Source organism: Bufo bufo, chromosome 2 (assembly GCF_905171765.1).
Source record: "Bufo bufo chromosome 2, aBufBuf1.1, whole genome shotgun sequence".
In the NCBI taxonomy this organism is placed as follows: domain Eukaryota; kingdom Metazoa; phylum Chordata; class Amphibia; order Anura; family Bufonidae; genus Bufo; species Bufo bufo.
Window position 1 is genome coordinate 304,679,698 of NC_053390.1, and position 18,886 is coordinate 304,698,583.

An 18,886-nucleotide genomic window follows, 5' to 3' on the forward strand; every position below is an offset into this window, starting at 1 on the left:
TCCTCCAGCCACCACCTTGCGGGGCTCTGTTCCTGATATAGGTGAGGGTCCCAGTGATGGGACCCGCACCTATAAGACAATGGGGGCATATCCTAACAATATGCCCCCATTGTCTATTATGAGACAACCCTTTTAACCCCTTAAGGACTTAGGACATACTGGTACGCCATGTTTGCCGAGTCCTTAAGGACTCAGGATGTACCGGTACGTCCTAAGTTTAAAAATACATTGTGGCGCGGTGGGGGTTAATTGTGACAGGATGCCCGCTGAAATCATTCAGCAGGCATCCTGTCACAACGCCGGGGGGGGGGGGGGGGTCATGTAACCCCACCGTATCGGCGATCGCCGCAAACCGCAGGTCAATTCAGACCTGCGGTTTGCGGTTTTTACCTGCGGTTGCGGGCACGGTGGGCGGTGCCATCGGGTCCCCAAGCAGCTGTGGGGGGGACCCGATGGCATGGAAGGCAGCGCGATGTCTAAGGAAGGCATCGCGCTGCCTTCCGGTGACGAGCCTGTGAGATCCAGCCCCCTGGATCTCACAGGCCGGAAGCTGTATGAGTTAGGCCCATTTCACACGGGCGAGTATTCCGCGCGGATGCGATGCGTGAGGGGAACGCATTGCACCCGCACTGAATACCGACCTATTCATTTCTATGGGGCTGTTCAGATGAGCGGTGATTTTCACGCATCACTTATGCGTTGCGTGAAAATCGCAGCATGCTCTATATTCTGCGTTTTTCACGCAACGCAGGCCCCATAGAAGTGAACGGGGTTACGTGAAAATCGCAAGCATCCGCAAGCAAGTGCGGATGCGGTGCGATTTTCACGCATGGTTGCTAGGTGACAGTCTATTCACTGTATTATTTTCCCTAATAACATGGTTATAAGGGAAAATAATAGCATTCTGAATACAGAATGCTTAGTAGGTGATCAATTGAGGGTTAAAAAAAAATAAAAAAAATTAACTCACCTTCTCCTCTTGTTTGCGTAGTTCCCGGTCTCTTCTTTACTTCTTAAAAGATGAAAATACCGGCTAGGACCTGTGGTGACGTCAGATCACATGCTCCAATCACATGGTCCATCACCACGGTGATGTACCATGTGATTGGAGCATGTGATCTGACGTCCTTTAGCCCACAGCTCATCATTAAAGAAGTAAAGAAGAGACCGGGAACTACGCGAACAAGAGGAGAAGGTGAGTTTTTTTGTTTTTTTTAACCCTCAATTGATCACCTACTAAGCATTCTGTATTCATAATAACATCTACACATCACCTAAACCAAGCCCGAACTTCTGTGAAGAAGTTCAGGTTTGGGTACCAAACATGCGCGATTTTTCTCACGCGAGTGCAAAACGCATTACAATGTTTTGCACTCGCGCGGAAAAATCGTGGGTGTTCCCGAAACGCACCCGCACATTTTCCCGCAACGCCTGTGTGAAAGGGCCTAATACAATATTACTCATACAGCCAATGCAGAAGTATTGGAATGCATTGTAAAGGATTAGACCCCCAAAAGTTCAAGTCCCAAAGTGGGACAAAAAATAAAGTGAAAAAAAAGTAAAAAAAACCCAAAAAAGTCATTTTCCCCAAATAAAGTAAAAAAAAATTGGTATACATATTAGATATCGCCGCGTCCGTATCGACCGGCTCTATAAACATATCACATGACCTAACCCCTCAGATGAACACCGTAAAAAATAAAAAATAAAAACTGTGCTAAATAAACCATTTTTTTGTCACCTAACATCACAAAAAGGCGTTTTCCCACCAAAATAGTACCAATCTAACCCACACCTCATCCCGCAAAAAATTAGCCCCTACCTGAGACAATCGCCCAAAAAAAAAATATATATATAGCTCAGAATATGGAGACACTAAAACACATTTTTTTGTTTTAAAAAAGCTGTTATTGTGTAAAACTTACATAAATAAAAAAGTATACATATTTGGTATCGCCGCATTCGCATCGACCATCTCTATAAAAATATCATGTGACCTAACCCCTCAGATGAACACCGTAAAAAATAAAAATAAAAACTGTGCTAAATAAACCATTTTTTGTCACCTTACATCACAAAAAGTGTAATAGCAAGCGATCAAAAAGTCATATGCACCCAAAATAGTGCCAATCAAACCAACATCTCATCCCGCAAAAAATGAGACCCTACCTAAGATAATCGTCCAAAAACTGAAAAAAATATGGCTCTCAGACTATGGAGACACTAAAACATGATTTTTTCTTTGTTTCAAAAATTATATTATTGTGTAAAACTTACATAAATAAAAAAAAAGTATACATATTTGGTATCGCCGCATTCGTATCGACCGGCTCTATAAAAATATCACATGACCTAACCCCGCAGATGAACACTGTAAAAATTTTTAAATTAAAACTGTGCTAAATAAACCATTTTTTGTCACCTTGCATCACAAAAAGTGTAATAGCAAGCGATCAAAAAGTCACACGCACCCCAAAATAGTGGCAATAAAACCGTCATCTCATCCCGCAAAAATCATACCCTACCCAAGGTAATCGCCGAAAAACTGAAAAATTATGGCTCTCAGACTATGGAAACACTAAAACTTGATTTATTTTGCTTCAAAAATGAAATCATTGCGTAAAACTTACATTAAAAAAAAAAGTATACATATTAGGTATCGCCACATCCGTGACAACCTGGTCTATAAAAATATCACATGATCTAACCTGTCAGATGAATGTTGTAAATAACAAAAAATTCAAATGATGCCAAAACAGCTATTTCTAGTTATCTTGCCTCACAAAAAGTGTAATATAGAGCAACCAAAAATCATATGTACCCTAAACTAGTACCAACAATACTGCCACCCTATCCCGTAGTTTCTAAAATGGGGCCACTTTTTTGGAGTTTCTACTCTAGGGGTGCATCAGGGGGGCTTCAAATGGGACATGGTGTAAAAAAAAACAGTCCATCAAAATCTGCCTTCCAAAAACCGTATGGCATTCCTTTCCTTCTGCGCCATGCCGTGTGCCCGTACAGGTGTTTAGGATCACATATGGGGTGTTTCTGTAAACTACAGAATCAGGGCCATAAATATTGAGTTTTGTTTGGCTGTTAACCCTTGCTTTGTAACTGGGAAAAATGGATTTAAATGGAAAATTTGCAAAAAAAATTGAAATTCTGAAATTTCATCTCCATTTGCCAATAACTCTTGTGGAACACCTAAAGGGTTAGCGACGTTTGTAAAATCTGTTTTGAATACCTTGAGGGGTGTAGTTTCTTAGATGGGGTCACTTTTATGGAGTTTCTACTCTAGGGTTGCATCAGGGGGGCTTCAAATGGGACATGGTGTAAAAAAAAACAGTCCAGCAAAATCTGCCTTCCAAAAACCGTATGGCATTCCTTTCCTTCTGCGCCCTGCCATGTGCCAGTACAGCTGTTTACGACCACATATGGGGTTTTTCTGTAAACTACAAAATCAGGGGCATAAATATTGAGTTTGGTTTGGCTGTTAACCCTTGCTTTGTAACTGGAAAAAAATTATTAAAATGGAAAATCTGCCAAAAAAGTGAAATTTTGAAATTGTATCTCTATTTTCCATTAATTCTTGTGGAGCACCTAAAGGGTTAACGACGTTTGTAAAATCAGTTTTGAATACCTTGAGGGGGGAAGTTTTTTAGATATTGTCACTTTTTAATGGAGTTTTTACTCTAGGGGTGCATCAGGGGGGCTTCAAATGGGACATGGTGTAAAAAAAAACTGTCCAGCAAAATCTGCCTTCCAAAATCCGTTTGGCATTACTTTCCTTCTGCGCCCTGCCGTGTGCCCGTACAGTAGTTTACGACCACATATGGGGTGTTTCTGTAAACTACAGAATCAGGGCCATAAATATTGAGTTTGGTGTGGCTGTTAACCCTTGCTTTGTAACTGGAAAAAAAATTGATTAAAATGGAAAATTTGCCAAAAAAGTGAAATTTTGAAATTGTATCTCTATTTTCCATTAATTCTTGTGGACACCTAAAGGGTTAACAAAGTTTGTAAAATCAGTTTTGAATACCTTAAGGGGGGTAGTTTATAGAATGGGGTCATTTTTGGGTGGTTTCTATTATGTAAGCCTCGCAAAGTGACTTCAGACCTGAACTGGTCCCTAAAAATTGGGTTTTTGAAAATTTCTGAAAGATTTCTAGATTTGCTTCTAAACTTCTAAGTCTTGTAACATCCCCAAAAAATAAAATATAATTCCCAAAATGATCCAAACATGAAGTAGACATATGGGGAATGTAAAGTAATAACTACTTTTGGAGGTATTACTATGTATTATAGAAGTAGAGAAATTGAAACTTGGAAATTTGCAATTTTTTACAAATTTTTGGTAAATTTGGTATTTTTTTATAAATAAAAATGTTTTTTTTTTTTTTACTTCATTTTACCAGTGTCATGAAGTAAAATATGTGACGAAAAAACAATCTCAGAATGGCCTGGATAAGTCAAAGCGTTTTTTAAGTTATCAGCACTTAAAGTGACACTGGTCAGATTTGCAAAAAATGGCCAAGTCCGTAAGGTGAAATTGGGCCGAGTCCTTAAGGGGTTAAGTTCTCTAGGAGGTTGGTAATAAACATGTTAAAAAGTAAAGGCCTGTGGCACCCTAATGGAATCTGATGCTGCACCATTAGGCCTCATGCACACGAACATATTGTCTTTCCATGTCCATTCCATTTTTTTTTGCGGACTGTATGCGGAACCATTCATTTTAATGGATCCGCAAAAAACAAAATAAAGTTACTCAATGTGCATTCCGTTTCCGTATGTCCTTATGTCCTTTTAATGTCCGCGTTACAGACAAGGATAGGACTGTTCTATTAGGGTCCAGCTCTGCCGTTTCGCAAAATATGGAATGCACACGGATGTCATCCGTATTTTCTGCGGATCTGTGTTTTGCGGACCGCAAAATACATACGGTCGTGTGCATGAGGCCTTAAAAACATGGATGACCTAAGACTGTCAGACTGAGAGTTGCTGCTTATTAGCAGCTTTCCACTCTAGAAGGGAACAACCCCTTTAAAGGGAATCTGTCACCACATACCTTAAAATGAATGTAGCTGACATGGGAGTTGCTTAATTTAATGGTCTCGGTCCCATCTCGATATGTCCCCACAATTACAAGAAATTAGCCTTTTACTTTTAGGCAGGTCGTATCCACATCCCCTCTTTATTATTCTTGGTTGCACCCCCACCACTCTGACTGACAGGGCCAGACAGTGTAAAGGTAATCAGGCCTAGTCTTGAAGCCTCTCTGATGAGCTACCCGCTGTACAGTACTGAAGCTAGCCGGGCTGATGGACCCTGTAGTGCACATGCATCCATCAGCATGGCTAGCTTCAGCACTGTATAGCGTGTGCGCCGATCAAAGAGACACACACACTGTCTCAAGATTTCAGGACCTCATTGCACCAAGAGGTCAAATACCATAAAATAAAAAAAAGGCATAGTCTCTTCTAATTTCAGGGCACATATTGAGATGGGACCAAGACTATTAGATTATGCTGACAAGAGCTCATCTCCTATGTGTGCTACATTTATTTCAAGGTATGCAGTGACAGATTCCCTTTAAGGCAGAAACGGAGTACAGTAATCACAATAATTACTTATTGCAATAGCTAGATTATTTATTTTATGTTCTGTGTAACACCTTCTGCTTTAGGCTTCACACACACATGATTTTGTTTTACCACAAAAAGTGCAGCAAAAAAACAGGAGCAAAAATGCTGCAGAAATACGGCACTAAAAAACTAGTGAGCTCAGCCTAAATGCAAACCTAGTGATACATTTTTGATGTTGTTAATATTTTATTTTGTAGCCAGCAATAACGAAGGTACACTCCTGCCCTTGATGCCATGCTGTAATGTGTTCAAGGATGAACAGAAGTCAACTGTCGGTTGCCTTCTTAAAGATGCAATACCACTTCCTACATCTGAGATATGGAAATGGGAAACAGGAGACATGAATACTGGAAAAGCAAATTCATTTATCATCAACGGATATCATGCAATGGCCAGCTTCCGGGCCGTCAGTAATGCAGAGTGGAAGCAACAGCCATTAACCTGCTCTATAAGGGACAAAAAGCACAAACTCACAAGTAAGTATCATAATCACAAATATCACCTTAATTTGTATGGAAGATATCTATTTATCTATCTATCTATCTATCTATCTATCTATCTATCTATCTATCTATCTATCATTTATCTATCTATCTATCTATCTATCGATCTCATAACTATCTATCTATCTATCTATCTATCTATCTATCTCATAACTATCCTACATAATAAAAGCCCTGTGTGCGTGCGCTGTGTCCATGTGTGTGTCACCAGTTTTGCACTGGGCATGCGCGGCGTCCAATCAGGACACAGCGCTCCACACACACACACACACAGGGCTCCATAACTGTTTAACTCCTAACCCCATGTCGCGGTCCTTAGGGACCGAGGTCTGGAAGGGGCTAACCATCGGGCCGCTGCACTGCCCTTGCAGCGGCCTGATGCTTGAAGGCTTACGCTCCCTCCCTCCCCACTGTGTGAGGCTGCCACTGGCCACCAATGAGAACAGAGAGGAGTAGAAGGGAGGGACTGTGGCCACTGTGCCACCAATGAATATAGTTAATGCTTGAATACAAACATAGCCTGCGTGTGCCAGTCATATCCCATACCCTGCCCCCTACCTCTATGACTGCGCACTGCGATCCACTGCAATTAACCCCTCAGGTCCTGATGGGTTAATTGTGGCGGATTGCAGCGCGCAGTCATAGATGCCGGGTATGGGATAAGGCCAGCACATGCAGGCTACAATTGTATTCAAGCATTAACTATATTCATTGGTGGCGCAGTGGCCACAGTCCCTCCCTTCTACTCCCCCTCTTCTCAGTATATTAATTGTGGTCCCTGCCCCCCTCACAATTCACTCCTCTCCTCCCCCCCCACAGTATTAAATCATTGGTGCACAGGGCAGCAGGGAGAGAGTGAAGTCCTATTTACCCTTATAGAGCTTTATGAGAGTGAATAGGACAAGGGTTCTAGCCCCTTAGGGGGATAATAGTTAGTAAATAAAAAGTAAAAAAATAAAGTTTAAATTCCTCCCAAAATATAGAAAATAATATATCGCGATATATATCGTTATCTCACATGCTTCAAATTATATCGCAATATAGATTTTAGGCCATATCGCCCAGCCCTAAGTTAAATTGGCCCTAAGTTAGTATTGTAAGCCATCAGACCCACTGGATCTTCAAGAACCAAGTGGATCTGGGTCCAAAAAAAGTGAAAAAAAGTGAAAAAATAAATAAATAAAACCTTCCTATATACAGACATAATTGGTTAAAAATGTAAAAAACACCAAACATGTTTGGTATCGCCGCATCTGTAAGGACCTGATCTATAAAAGCATCATGTTACTTTTATTGCATGGGGAACACCATAAAAAAAAAATGATGGAATTGCAATTTGGCCCACCGCACTTCCCAAATTTTTTATAAAAGTGATCAAAAAAGTCATATGTATCCAAATTTAGCACCAATCAAACCGTGACCTCATCCCACAAAAAATGAGCCCCTACATAAGCCAATCGTCCAAAAAATAAAAAAATATATGGCTTTCAGAAAAATAAGATTTTTTTTTCAAACATGCTTTTATTGAATAAAATAAAGTAAAAAAAAAATGCACATTCTAGGTATTGTCATGTCCGTAATGACCTGCTCTATAAAAATAGCATCTGATCCAACCCATCTGGTGAACACCATAAAACAAAAAATGTGTGCCAAAAAAATCTATTTTTTATCACCTTACATCACAAAAAGTGTAATAACAAGCAATCAGAAAGTCATATGTGCCCCATAATGGTACCAATCAAACCGTCATCTCATCCCGCAGAAAATGAGATCCTACCCAAGACAATCTCCCAAAAAATAAAAAAAATATGGCTTTCAGAAAATGGAAACACAAAAACATGATTTTTTTTTTCAAAAATGCTTTTATTGTGTAAAATAAAATTCTAAAATGCACATATTAGGCATTTCTGTGTCCGTAACAACCTGCTCTACAAAAATAGTATGTGATCCAACCCATCTGGTGAATGTCGTAAAAAATAAATAAATTTGCCAACAAAGCCATTTTTTATCACCTTACATCACAAAAAGTGTAATACCAAGCAATCAAAAATTCATATGTGCCCCAAAATTGTACCAATCAAACCATCATATCTTCCAAGCAAAAAATGAGAGCCTACCTAAGACAATCGCCCAAAAAATAAAAAAAACTTCAGAAAATGGAAACACAAAAACATGATTTTTTTTCAAAACATTTTTTATTGTGTAAATCCAAAATAAATTAAAAAAAATTGACTTATTAGGTATCGCAGCATCATTACGACCTGCTCTATAAAAAATATCACATCTACTCTGTCAGGTGAACATTGTAAAAGAACAAATAATAAAAACTGTGCCAGAACAGCCATTTTTTGGTTACCTTGCTTCATAAAAAGAGTAATATATATATACACAAACACACACACACACACACACACAATGCACAACTAACTCTAGCAAAAGATTTCTATACTGCAGGAATAACCCTAATAATAACACACACACACACACACACACACCCCCCCCCCCCCCCCCCCGCACCGCTCACACCAGCGAGCTGACCAATCAGGACACGGCGCTCCACATGCCGCCTGCACCACCCACACCTGCAAGCAGGTCGGAGCGCCACCATTTCTGTTCGTCAGTCCCAGCAGCCATTTCTGTTCATCAGTCTCAGCCGCCATTTCTGTTCATCAGTCATATAGAGAGGAGCCCCTGTCAGCAGTCTGACCTACCAGTCGCTAACAGCAGTCTCTGCACCAGCAGTCAGTGCCAGTCGTACAGCCACAGCCACCAGTCAGTGCCAGCCATTTCTACCATCAGTCAGTGCCACCAGTCACAGCCACCAGTCTCAGCCACCAGTCAGTGCCAGCAGTCTCAGCCACAGCCAGCACTCAGTGCCAGCAGTCTCAGCTGCAGCCAGCAGTCTCAGCCACAGCCAGCACTCAGTGCCAGCAGTCTCAGCCACAGCCGCCAGTCTCAGCCACCAACCACAGCCACCAGTCAGTGTGGTCAACTTGCCTTGCCATTTAATATAGACTGTTTCTACTAATGTTCATTCACTCTATCTATCTATCTATCTATCTATCTATCTATCTGTCTATGTCATAACCATCTATCTATCTATCTATCTATCTAATATCTATCTATCATATACACTATCTATCTATCTAATTTCTATCTAATTTTTATCAATCTTTTAAAATTACTCAATTACAGAAATATTCCTTTTTGTTTTATCTCCAAAACATTAAAGAATTTTGTGGACATAATCATGAACTCTTTTTAATATGTGAAGTATGCTATATTAGTTACAACATCCAAGCATGACTTTAACATGAATGCACTGCTATAAATCTTGCATAGAAAAATTTAAAGGGACACGTCTGTCAGAAAAGGGTATTTGTTAAACTTAATATTCATATAAAACAATCAAATAATTTATTAAGAATTTGTGGATGTTTTACTTTTCAATTTCAGTAGTTCTAAACTACTGGAAATGAAGTGAAAATTATTGCACTTCTGTAGCAGTCAGCACAGATAGATAAAACTCCTATATAGATAGGGATCCCGTTGTTCTTTTACTGCTGCTGTGAGGTAAATATGTTATCTGCTAGTATAAATTATAGTACTGTAGATTAGTAAAATTAGGATAAAAGCATGACAGATTTATGAAGCTCTAGAGCAGGGATGCTCAATCTGTGGCCCTCCAGCTGTTGCAAAACTACAACTTCCAGCATGTCTGGACAGCCTACAGCTATTAGGGCATGCTGGAAGTTGTAGTTTTGTAACAGCTGGAGGGCCACAGGTTGAGCATGCCTGCTCTAGAGCATTGCACTTATCAGTGTAATGTGTGATGCTCCATTGGATTCACCTATCCCCCTTCCACCTCTGGTCGGAGTGAATGGTCTGAGAAAGTCAAGCGAGGCTGTTTGCCATACTAAAAGTCCAAGCAAAGAAGAAAGTTAAAGAGCCAGAACAGAAAGTAGAATACATGGAATAACTTCACAAAATCATATAAGGAAAATCATCCGCCTGTTTTTTGTAAATAAAGTCACATACAATATTCATGTATAGGCTGCTAACATGTGATTTCAAAGAATGTGATGGTAATGTCTCTTTAAGATAAGTTGAATATCTAAATAATGCCTGGAAAGTCAAGTCACCAGAATAAATTCTCTGCAGATACTGGGCCACCATGCAATGCTGGGAGATTTCACCTCTGCATCCTGCAGAAATGTGAATATAGCTCTGCACTATAATAGAAACTGTAATTTAACCGTAGTATGTAGCTATATCCAGTGCATTCCTAAAGTCTAAAGACCCTTTCATTTTTTTTTTTACATTTTGTTATATTGTGGCCTTGTGCTAAAATAAAATAAAAAATATATATATACATTTTCCTTATCATTCTGCCCTCAAAAGCTTTGCTAATTGATTGAGAAGGAACAACTAAAATATTGCAATGACATAAGTATTACAAACCCTTAACTCAGTACTTGTTGAAGCACCTTTGGCAGCGATTACAGACTCCAGTCCTCTTGGGTATGATGCCACAAGGTTTACACACCTGGATTTTTTGCCATTCTTCTCTGCAAATCCCTCCAATTCTGTTGAATTGGTAGATAGCTATTTTCAGGTATTTCCAGAGGTGCTCAGAGGGCCAATCAACAACTTTCACAGAGTTGTCTTTTTGGAAGGTAAACTTTTGGCCAAGTTTGGATTAGGTTTTAAGAATATCTCTGTACTTTGCCTCATTTTCTACAAACATGACTCTTAGAATTGAGGCCAAAACGTTCAATCTAGGTTTCATCAGACCAGAGAATCTTGCAACTCACAGTCTGAGTGTCCTATAGGTGCTTTTTTTGCAAACTTTCATGTGTCTTTTAATGAGGAGATGCTTCTTTCTGGGCACTCTGCCATAAAGCCCAGATTGGTGGAGTGCTGCAGTGATGGTTGACCTTCTGGAAGTTTCTCTCATCTGTACACAGGCTCTTCGGTGCTCAGTCAGATTGACCATTGTGTTCTTGGTCACCTCTCCTACCATGGTCTTTTTCCTGTAAGTACTTAGTTTGGTGAGGTAGCCAGCCCTAGAAAGATTCCTGGTTGTTCCAAACACCTTCATTTAAGAATTATTGAGGCCAATCTGCTCTTGGGAACTTTCAGTGTAGCAGAATTTTTTTTTTACCCTTATCCAGATCTGTGCCTTCACACAATCTTTTCTTTAATTTCTACTGGCAGTTATTTCCTCTTCATGGCTTGGTTTTTCTCTGATATGCATTGTCAGCTGTAAAACCTTATACACACAGGGCTGTGTCTTTCCAAATCATATACAATCAACTTAAATTTATCACGGCCAGATTCAAATCAATGTATAGAAACATTTTATAGATTAATGAAATGGGAGGCACCCAGAGCTATATTTCAAAGGGCTTGAATACTTCTGCCCATGTCAAATTTTAGTTTGGTCCTTTTTAATACATTTGCATACATGTTTAAAATTCTCTTTTCACTTTCTCATTATAGGGTATTTAGTGTAGGTTGATTTTTTTTTATTTAGCACAAGGCAGCATAACAAAATGTGAAAAAAGTGAATGGATATGACAACTATCTGAATGCACTGTAAGGGCTATCATTGTGGGTATGTCTACCCAGATGATTTTAAAAGAGGTTGGACAAAATATTGCCCAAAATGTGGAGCGAAATGTGACAACCTAAATAAATTACCCATTTCCCCACACCTTGCCGTTTCACCGCAATGACTGGTCTGTTCCCTTGGCTACAGTGGTGACATGCCCATACACTCAAATAAGGGGCGTGCATAGATCTCATAAGGCCCCATGGCAAACATTATTATGGGCCCCCCTGCGCCACAAATTTTCCAGTATGTATGTGTCAAATACTCCTAGGCAACATGAAACGCAAAGCACAACATCTCAGATTTCTGATGAATTTACTATACTTTTTTTTAATAAAGATAACACATTTTAATTGAAAAAATTGTACTAAAATAAAAAGTTGCCCTCAGCTTCACCCACTTTAGACTGTTATGTTGGAAGACATTGAAAAGGTGCTTTAAAAATATGGCGCTCATTCTGAACACCATATTTCTCAATGTATTTACACTAGATAACTGACATGAATACACTGATAAATCTCCTGCTTCACTTTACATTACAAAGCTGTTTACCTGCAGCTACTACTAGGGGTAGCTCAGTGCAAAGGAGTTTATACAGTTACCATGGTCTATTATGGAAGCTGTAATCATCTGTTTGCTCTTAGCTCCCCCTAGTGACAGCTGCATGAAAAGTATTGCAGTATTTTTACATTGGGAACAGGAAAAGGATTTCAGCGCTGGATCCCCTCCCCTTGGGCCCTGTGGCAATCACCCGGTCTGCCTCCATTGAAGGTACGCCACTGACATAACTGCTGAAGCCAAACCCTGGCCTCAGCAATGTCATCTTCTACAGAGTTTAATGATTGGCTGTTGCAGTCACATGAGTACATTGGCACGTTATTACTGCAGCCAAGTTATCAGAGAGCATCAGGGAGGACCAGAGTAGTAGTGCTGGATGCAAGATTGTTCTGGTGATAATCACTAAGTGAAAGTTAATTTTCTAATTCTAATTTATATTTAGGGTAGTAACAGTGTAACAGTATGCAAATGGTACATTAGGATATGGAATATTTCACATCATATTTACATTTGTTATATTGTGTCATTTGTTTGCATAGTTCTCTTGGAATAAACTATTTTTCATTCAGTTCCAGATTGCATGGGCACTGTCAAATATCCCCATATTGAGATTTTACTGCCTCAGATTGATGATAGCACAGAAGCAGATATACCTTTACTTTGTTTTTTGTCTGACTTTACACCCAAAGAAATACACGTTGGTTGGCTTCAAAGTGGTAAGGAGCATGATTCTCAAACTAAATTTAAAGTTCTACGTGATGAAGATGGGTTAAATTTTGGAACAACTAAACTGAGTGTCAGCAGAAAAAGTTGGAATAGTGGAGACATATACACTTGTAAGGTGGACATCAAAGGCCAAATCCTGATGCATAATATTAGCAAATATTCAGGTAAGAAGACACAATTGAATATAAGTATAGAAATGCAGTTTTGTTTATGTATCAATATAATTAACTGGTACTGAAAGTGGAGTTTAAAAAGTCACATTGTTATAGGCCTAATGTGTTTAATCATTGCAACCACTTTTTAGAGAAGCTGGTTCCAATAGCTATAGAATCAAATATATCACTTTGTAATGTACAGTATCTTATATGACCTGGACAAATGTATTGAGACTAGAGATGAGTGAAACAATTCTAAACTAATCAGATATGTCATAAATTTCACAAAAATTCTTCATCCAAACAAATCCAAAGTTTTGGTGTCCATCATTTTATATTTGAAATTCAGTACACTAGTGAGGGAAGCACAGCAGGGAAGATGAAAACAGGCATCAAATAAACCCAGGCAGGGCAACCTGACTGCCAATCAGGACAGAACTTATTGGATAGTCTATTAGGCCCTATGATAGCTCTGAAGTATAGACACCATTGTGAGTCCAGCCAGTGATGTAACAGGGACGTGTCTGTCATTCTCTTGCAGACACCAATTAGACACACAAGCCAGCCATTTTTGGTTCTTGCAGGGATAGTGTAATGATTGCGAACAATTTAGTTAAGTAGATTGAATTACTAGATATAAAGTCAGATTTTATCATTAGGGACAGCATATGGACAGTTAGGCCCCTTTCACACGGGCGAGTATTCCGCGCGGATGCGATGCGTGAGTTGAATGCATTGCACCCGCACTGAATACCGACCCATTCATTTCTATGGGGCTGTTCACATGAGCGGTGATTTTCACGCATCACTTGTGCGTTGCGTGAAAATCGCAGCATGCTCTATATTCTGCGTTTTTCACGCAACGCAGGCCCCATAGAAGTGAATGGGGTTGCGTGAAAATCGCAAGCATCCGCAAGCAAGTGCGGATGCGGTGCGATTTTCACGCATGGTTGCTAGGTGACAGTCTATACACTGTATTATTTTCCCTTATAACATGGTTATAAGGGAAAATAATAGCATTCTGAATACAGAATGCTTAGGTGATCAATTGAGGGTTAAAAAAAAATAAAAAAATTAACTCGCCTTCTCCTCTTGTTCGCGTAGTTCCCGGTCTCTTCTTTACTTCTTAAAAGATGAACTACCGGCTAGGACCTGTGGTGACGTCAGATCACATGCTCCAATCACATGGTCCATCACCACGGTGATGGACCATGTGATTGGAGCATGTGATCTGACGTCACCAAAGGTCCTTTAGCCCACAGCTCATCATTAAAGAAGTAAAGAAGAGACCGGGAACTACGCGAACAAGAGGAGAAGGTGAGTTAATTTTTTTTATTTATTTTTTAACCCTCAATTGACCTCCTACTAAGCATTCTGTATTCAGAATGCTATTATTTTCCCTTATAACCATGTTATAAGGGAAAATAATAACATCTACACAATACCTAACCCAAGCCCGAACTTCTGTGAAGAAGTTCGGGTTTGGGTACCAAACATGTGTGATTTTTCTCACGCGAGTGCAAAACGCATTACAATGTTTTGCACTCGCGCGGAAAAATCGCACCCGCACATTTTCCTGCAATGCCCGTGTGAAAGAGGCTATAGTGTACTATGTGTCTGTAGCCAGGGTTAGAGCCATTCATAACTTCATGTGTTGCACTGCACAAGACATGAGTTTTTAAAGAGATAGTAATGGGGTTTTGTTTATCTGCAAGAACCATCCTTTTGTGTCCTAAAACCTGTTGCAAAGCTTCTGCAGTTCATAAGTGTGCAATAGGCATACTTCCCAGCATCACTAGTAGCATATATTTCACTGCATACTGGCAAAACTGTGCATTTGTTTTCCAAAAACCTGTTGCGATACTTCTACAGTTTGGATGTGTACAATAAGCGTATTTTGGTGCATCAACAGCAGCATAAAAGCATATATTTGTGTTGCAACAGGGGACTTCCAGTTGGGCCTTTTGCTGTTTCCCAAAAGCCTGTTGCAATTCTTCTACCATGCACAAATAAGTGTATGTTAGTGTATCAATCACAGTGTATAGTTTAGTCACACTCAAGGGATGTCCAATTATGCCTGTATTTTTTCCAAGAAATCTGTTTCAATTTTTCTACCATTTATAAGTGTGCAAATAAGAATATTTAAATGCATCAATGCAGTGTATAGTTTGTTTGCAGTCAGGAAACATCCATTTGGGCCTGTATTTTTTTTCCCAAAAAACTGTTGCAAACAGAGTGGAAAACAAAAGACATGTGCCTCATCATCTGTTCATGAGAATGCAGGTGGCTATAGTAGTGCAAACAGCAGTAGCAGCACAGTTGTACCAGTGGTCCAGCCAGTAGTACAGTAGTAGCAGCAGGCCATAGTTCTCCCTCGCTTCTAGTAAGCGACAGATTATTATTGAGGGTGAAAAAAATTACATTGTGAACTGGATAACTTACTCATCCTCTCAGTCACAGCAGGATTATGCTGATGTCACCTCTGAGTCTCACTGCTTTTGAGCCAGGAGCCAGCACATTCCTGCTGCTCCTCCTCCATGCAGTTCCAGAGAAGACTTTAATTTGCATCATCTCAAGATAGTCTTTCTATAACAGATTTGTGTTAGAACAGACAGCGTTTGGACTGCCATGAGGTCAAGGTTCAGGTGGAGGTGTGGGACCTTACTCAAATGCATAGTTGTGCTGGTGGTAGTAATAGTAGTGAACTTATAGCCATGATGATGGTGATAGGGCACTGGTAGCCATGATGACAGTGGTACATAGGGCAAATTCAGAGAAGAGAATTATAATGGGGCCAAAAAGCTCATGATTGATAAAAGCTGATAAAAGTGGTAGGGAGTGTGAGGATTATGCTCATGATTGTGTGTTGGACCAGGGAACAAGATGGGAGTGCCGCGTAGGAGTTGACATCAGAGGAGGAGGGTGGTGGCCATAATAGTAATAAAGAGCAGAGGCAATGTACAGTCAAATCATTAAGAAAAATTGTTAGGTGCTACAGTACCACTGTGTCAACAACCAATTTGACTTTGAGCTAAACCTAACGGCATTATCCTGGTAGGCCCCTAGTATTCACCCTTTAACCGATATAAAAGGATCAGGACTTTGCTGCAGGGGAGCCACCAGGTTGCTACCTCTTGAATTAGTCCTGGTATTGTTGACAATTAGGGGCCCCTAAGGATCAGGCAAAACTTGTAGGCAGTAAAAGGTCAATATCAGGGCAGGCAGAGTTCATGTAAAGCCCAATGAACAGGTTAGAAGTCAAGGCTGGCAGCTGAGGATCACAATGGTTAACAGGCACAGGTTGGTATATGGGCAGACAATAGAGAATAAACACATTAGCTAGGAACCATCACACTAGGAACCTAATTGCTTAGGCAAGGCAATAAGGTCAGCAGCACAGTGTTACTGCAGATGCTAATTAGCTATTAGAAGCAGCGATGCAGCTGCACACAGAGCAATGGGAGGAGAGAAGTGGTAGTAAAGGCAAAAATGTGAGTAGTATTTGTTCACTGAGTAATGTTCCTAATAGACACAGTGAGGGGGCATGAGCTGCCAAAGTAACACAGATCTGCTTTGATTGTGGTTAGCTCGGAAACTGCTGATTCCGCTGATACTGCTGACATAGGCGCAAAACATGCCAGACCTAGTCCACGTTTGGCTGCTGGAAGCTCTGTGTGAGGATCTCACATTTGACAATTTTTTTCAACATTGCCTGCAGACAAAACCACTGCTGTGTGCAAGATCTGTGGGATGAAAATAAGCCATGGGCATTCAAACACAAACATAGGCACCATGTTGCAGTGCAGCACATGAGGCATCACTAGTGATGAGCGGCAGGGGTCATATCCGAATTCGTGATATTCCGTGAATATTTTGTAGAATATTTTACCGAATATTTGCGAATTCGAATATTCGTTATATTGTACGATTTTTTTACTCGAAAAATCGACAAGGTAATGATCGCGTAATATGCAAATTTTGGTAATGCGACTTTTTATCGCAGATTTTTCAATTGCTGAGAAAAAACATGATTCCTCCCTGCTTCTTGCTTGTGGGCCAATGAGTCATAGCACTATATTGAATATATTTGTTTTTTCAAATATTCGTAATATTCTAAAACAAGAATATATAGCAATATAGCTAATATTCTAAAAAAACAAATATAGAGCAATTTAGCTAATATAGTGCTATAATCTTCTTTGTCTAACAGTTGTAATTTTTTTCTCATCTGAAGTTCAGATTGGAAAAAAATTTCAACTATTGAAAAAAAAGATTATAGCACTATATCAGCTAAATTGCTCTATATTAGTTTTTTTTTTAATATTCGCTATATTGCTATATATTCTTGTTTTAGAATATTACAAATATTCGAAAAAACAAATATATTCGTTTTTTTGAATATTCGTAATATTCTAAAACAAGAATATATAGCAATTGTAACAGGGTTCCGAAGGTGCACTCGGTCTCCCATCAGCTGCAGACCTGCTGCTTAGCTTCGGGAGCGAGGATCTGTGTTTGACCTCGTTCCCAGGGCGGCTTTGCTAGCTGGGAGGCTCCCTGCTCCTAGGTCTGCCTTGAGCGCCGAGCTGATCACTCGGTGCTCGACTGGTTGGTCTGTCGGTCATGTGACGCTGGCCATGTCACATGACCCTCACTCCCCACTATAAATACAGGCAGCCTGCTGGCCCCATTTTGCCTGTTAATTTAGGTTCCTGGCAGTTGTTGGATACCTGTGTACTTACCTGATCCTGTTCCCTGACGATCCTTTGCCTACTTCTCCTGTACTGCGCATCCTTCCTGGTATATTGACCTCAGCTTCCACCTGACTATTCTTTGCGGACTCCTTTGGTACTTCTCGACTCTCCTGGTATTTATGACCACGGCTTCTCCTGACCTTTCTTTGCTTATCCCTCTGTAATGCGTTGTCCTCTTGGTTTTGACCCGTCCGTTCACTATCCGTTATTTGTCTTGTCTGTCCTTCCCGCACGTATCCTAAGTTAGGGACTGCCGTCCAGTTGTCCCCTGTCATCAGGACTTGTGAGGCAAGTAGGCAGGGGCAGGGGTGAGGGTGGAGCGCAGTGGTCACTATCCTCCCCCCTGTGTGTGTGTATACGTGACCGTTACAGATTAACAGGCCAAATAACCACTGTATAATGAATCCTCTGGTGACCCTGACTGACCATGTCTCTAATCTGATGCAAATGGTGCAGGAGCTAGGGGAAAAACCTCTGTTCTTTTGAGTTAGGGCAAGGTTCTTCCACTCCTCAGGCCTCCAGTCTGCATTTTGAGCCCCAGATTAAGTTCCCAGAACCCTTTTCTGGAGACCGGAAGAAGTCTCTCTCTTTTAAGGAGAGTTGCAGACTTTACTTCCGTTTGCGCCCCGTCTCCTCTGGCCCTGAGAGTCAACGCGTGGGCATTATAATTTCCCGACTACAGGGTAATCCCCAGGACTGGGCGTTCTCTTTACCTGCTGGCACCAGTTGTTTAAGTTCTGTGGAGGGGTTCTTTCAGGCCCTGGGTTCCCTCTATGATAAACCAGACAGGGCTCTAGTAGCCGAGACGGCTCTAAAGGCACTGGTTCAGGGCAATCTACCTGGAGGATTATTGCACCCAATTCAGAAGGTGGTGTGTCCCCTCAGGATGGAACGAACCAGCCCTGAAGAGTCAGTTCAGGTCAGGTCTGTCTGA

At 40.5% G+C, this 18,886-nt stretch overlaps 1 protein-coding gene and 1 gene segment (V, D, J or C); both read left to right on the top strand.

The window, feature by feature from the left end:
* Positions 1-18,886, top strand: part of LOC120989007 — a 769,594-nt gene that overhangs the window by 656,503 nt on the left and 94,205 nt on the right. For all 8 annotated transcript variants that reach the window (XM_040416849.1, XM_040416848.1, XM_040416847.1 and 5 more), the window contains 2 exons: positions 5,840-6,118; positions 12,887-13,207. In XM_040416849.1, the coding sequence (XP_040272783.1) occupies positions 5,840-6,118; positions 12,887-13,207 (600 nt within the window). The remainder of the gene's footprint in view (positions 1-5,839; positions 6,119-12,886; positions 13,208-18,886) is intronic.
* Positions 1-18,886, top strand: part of LOC120989011 — a 326,239-nt gene that overhangs the window by 44,647 nt on the left and 262,706 nt on the right.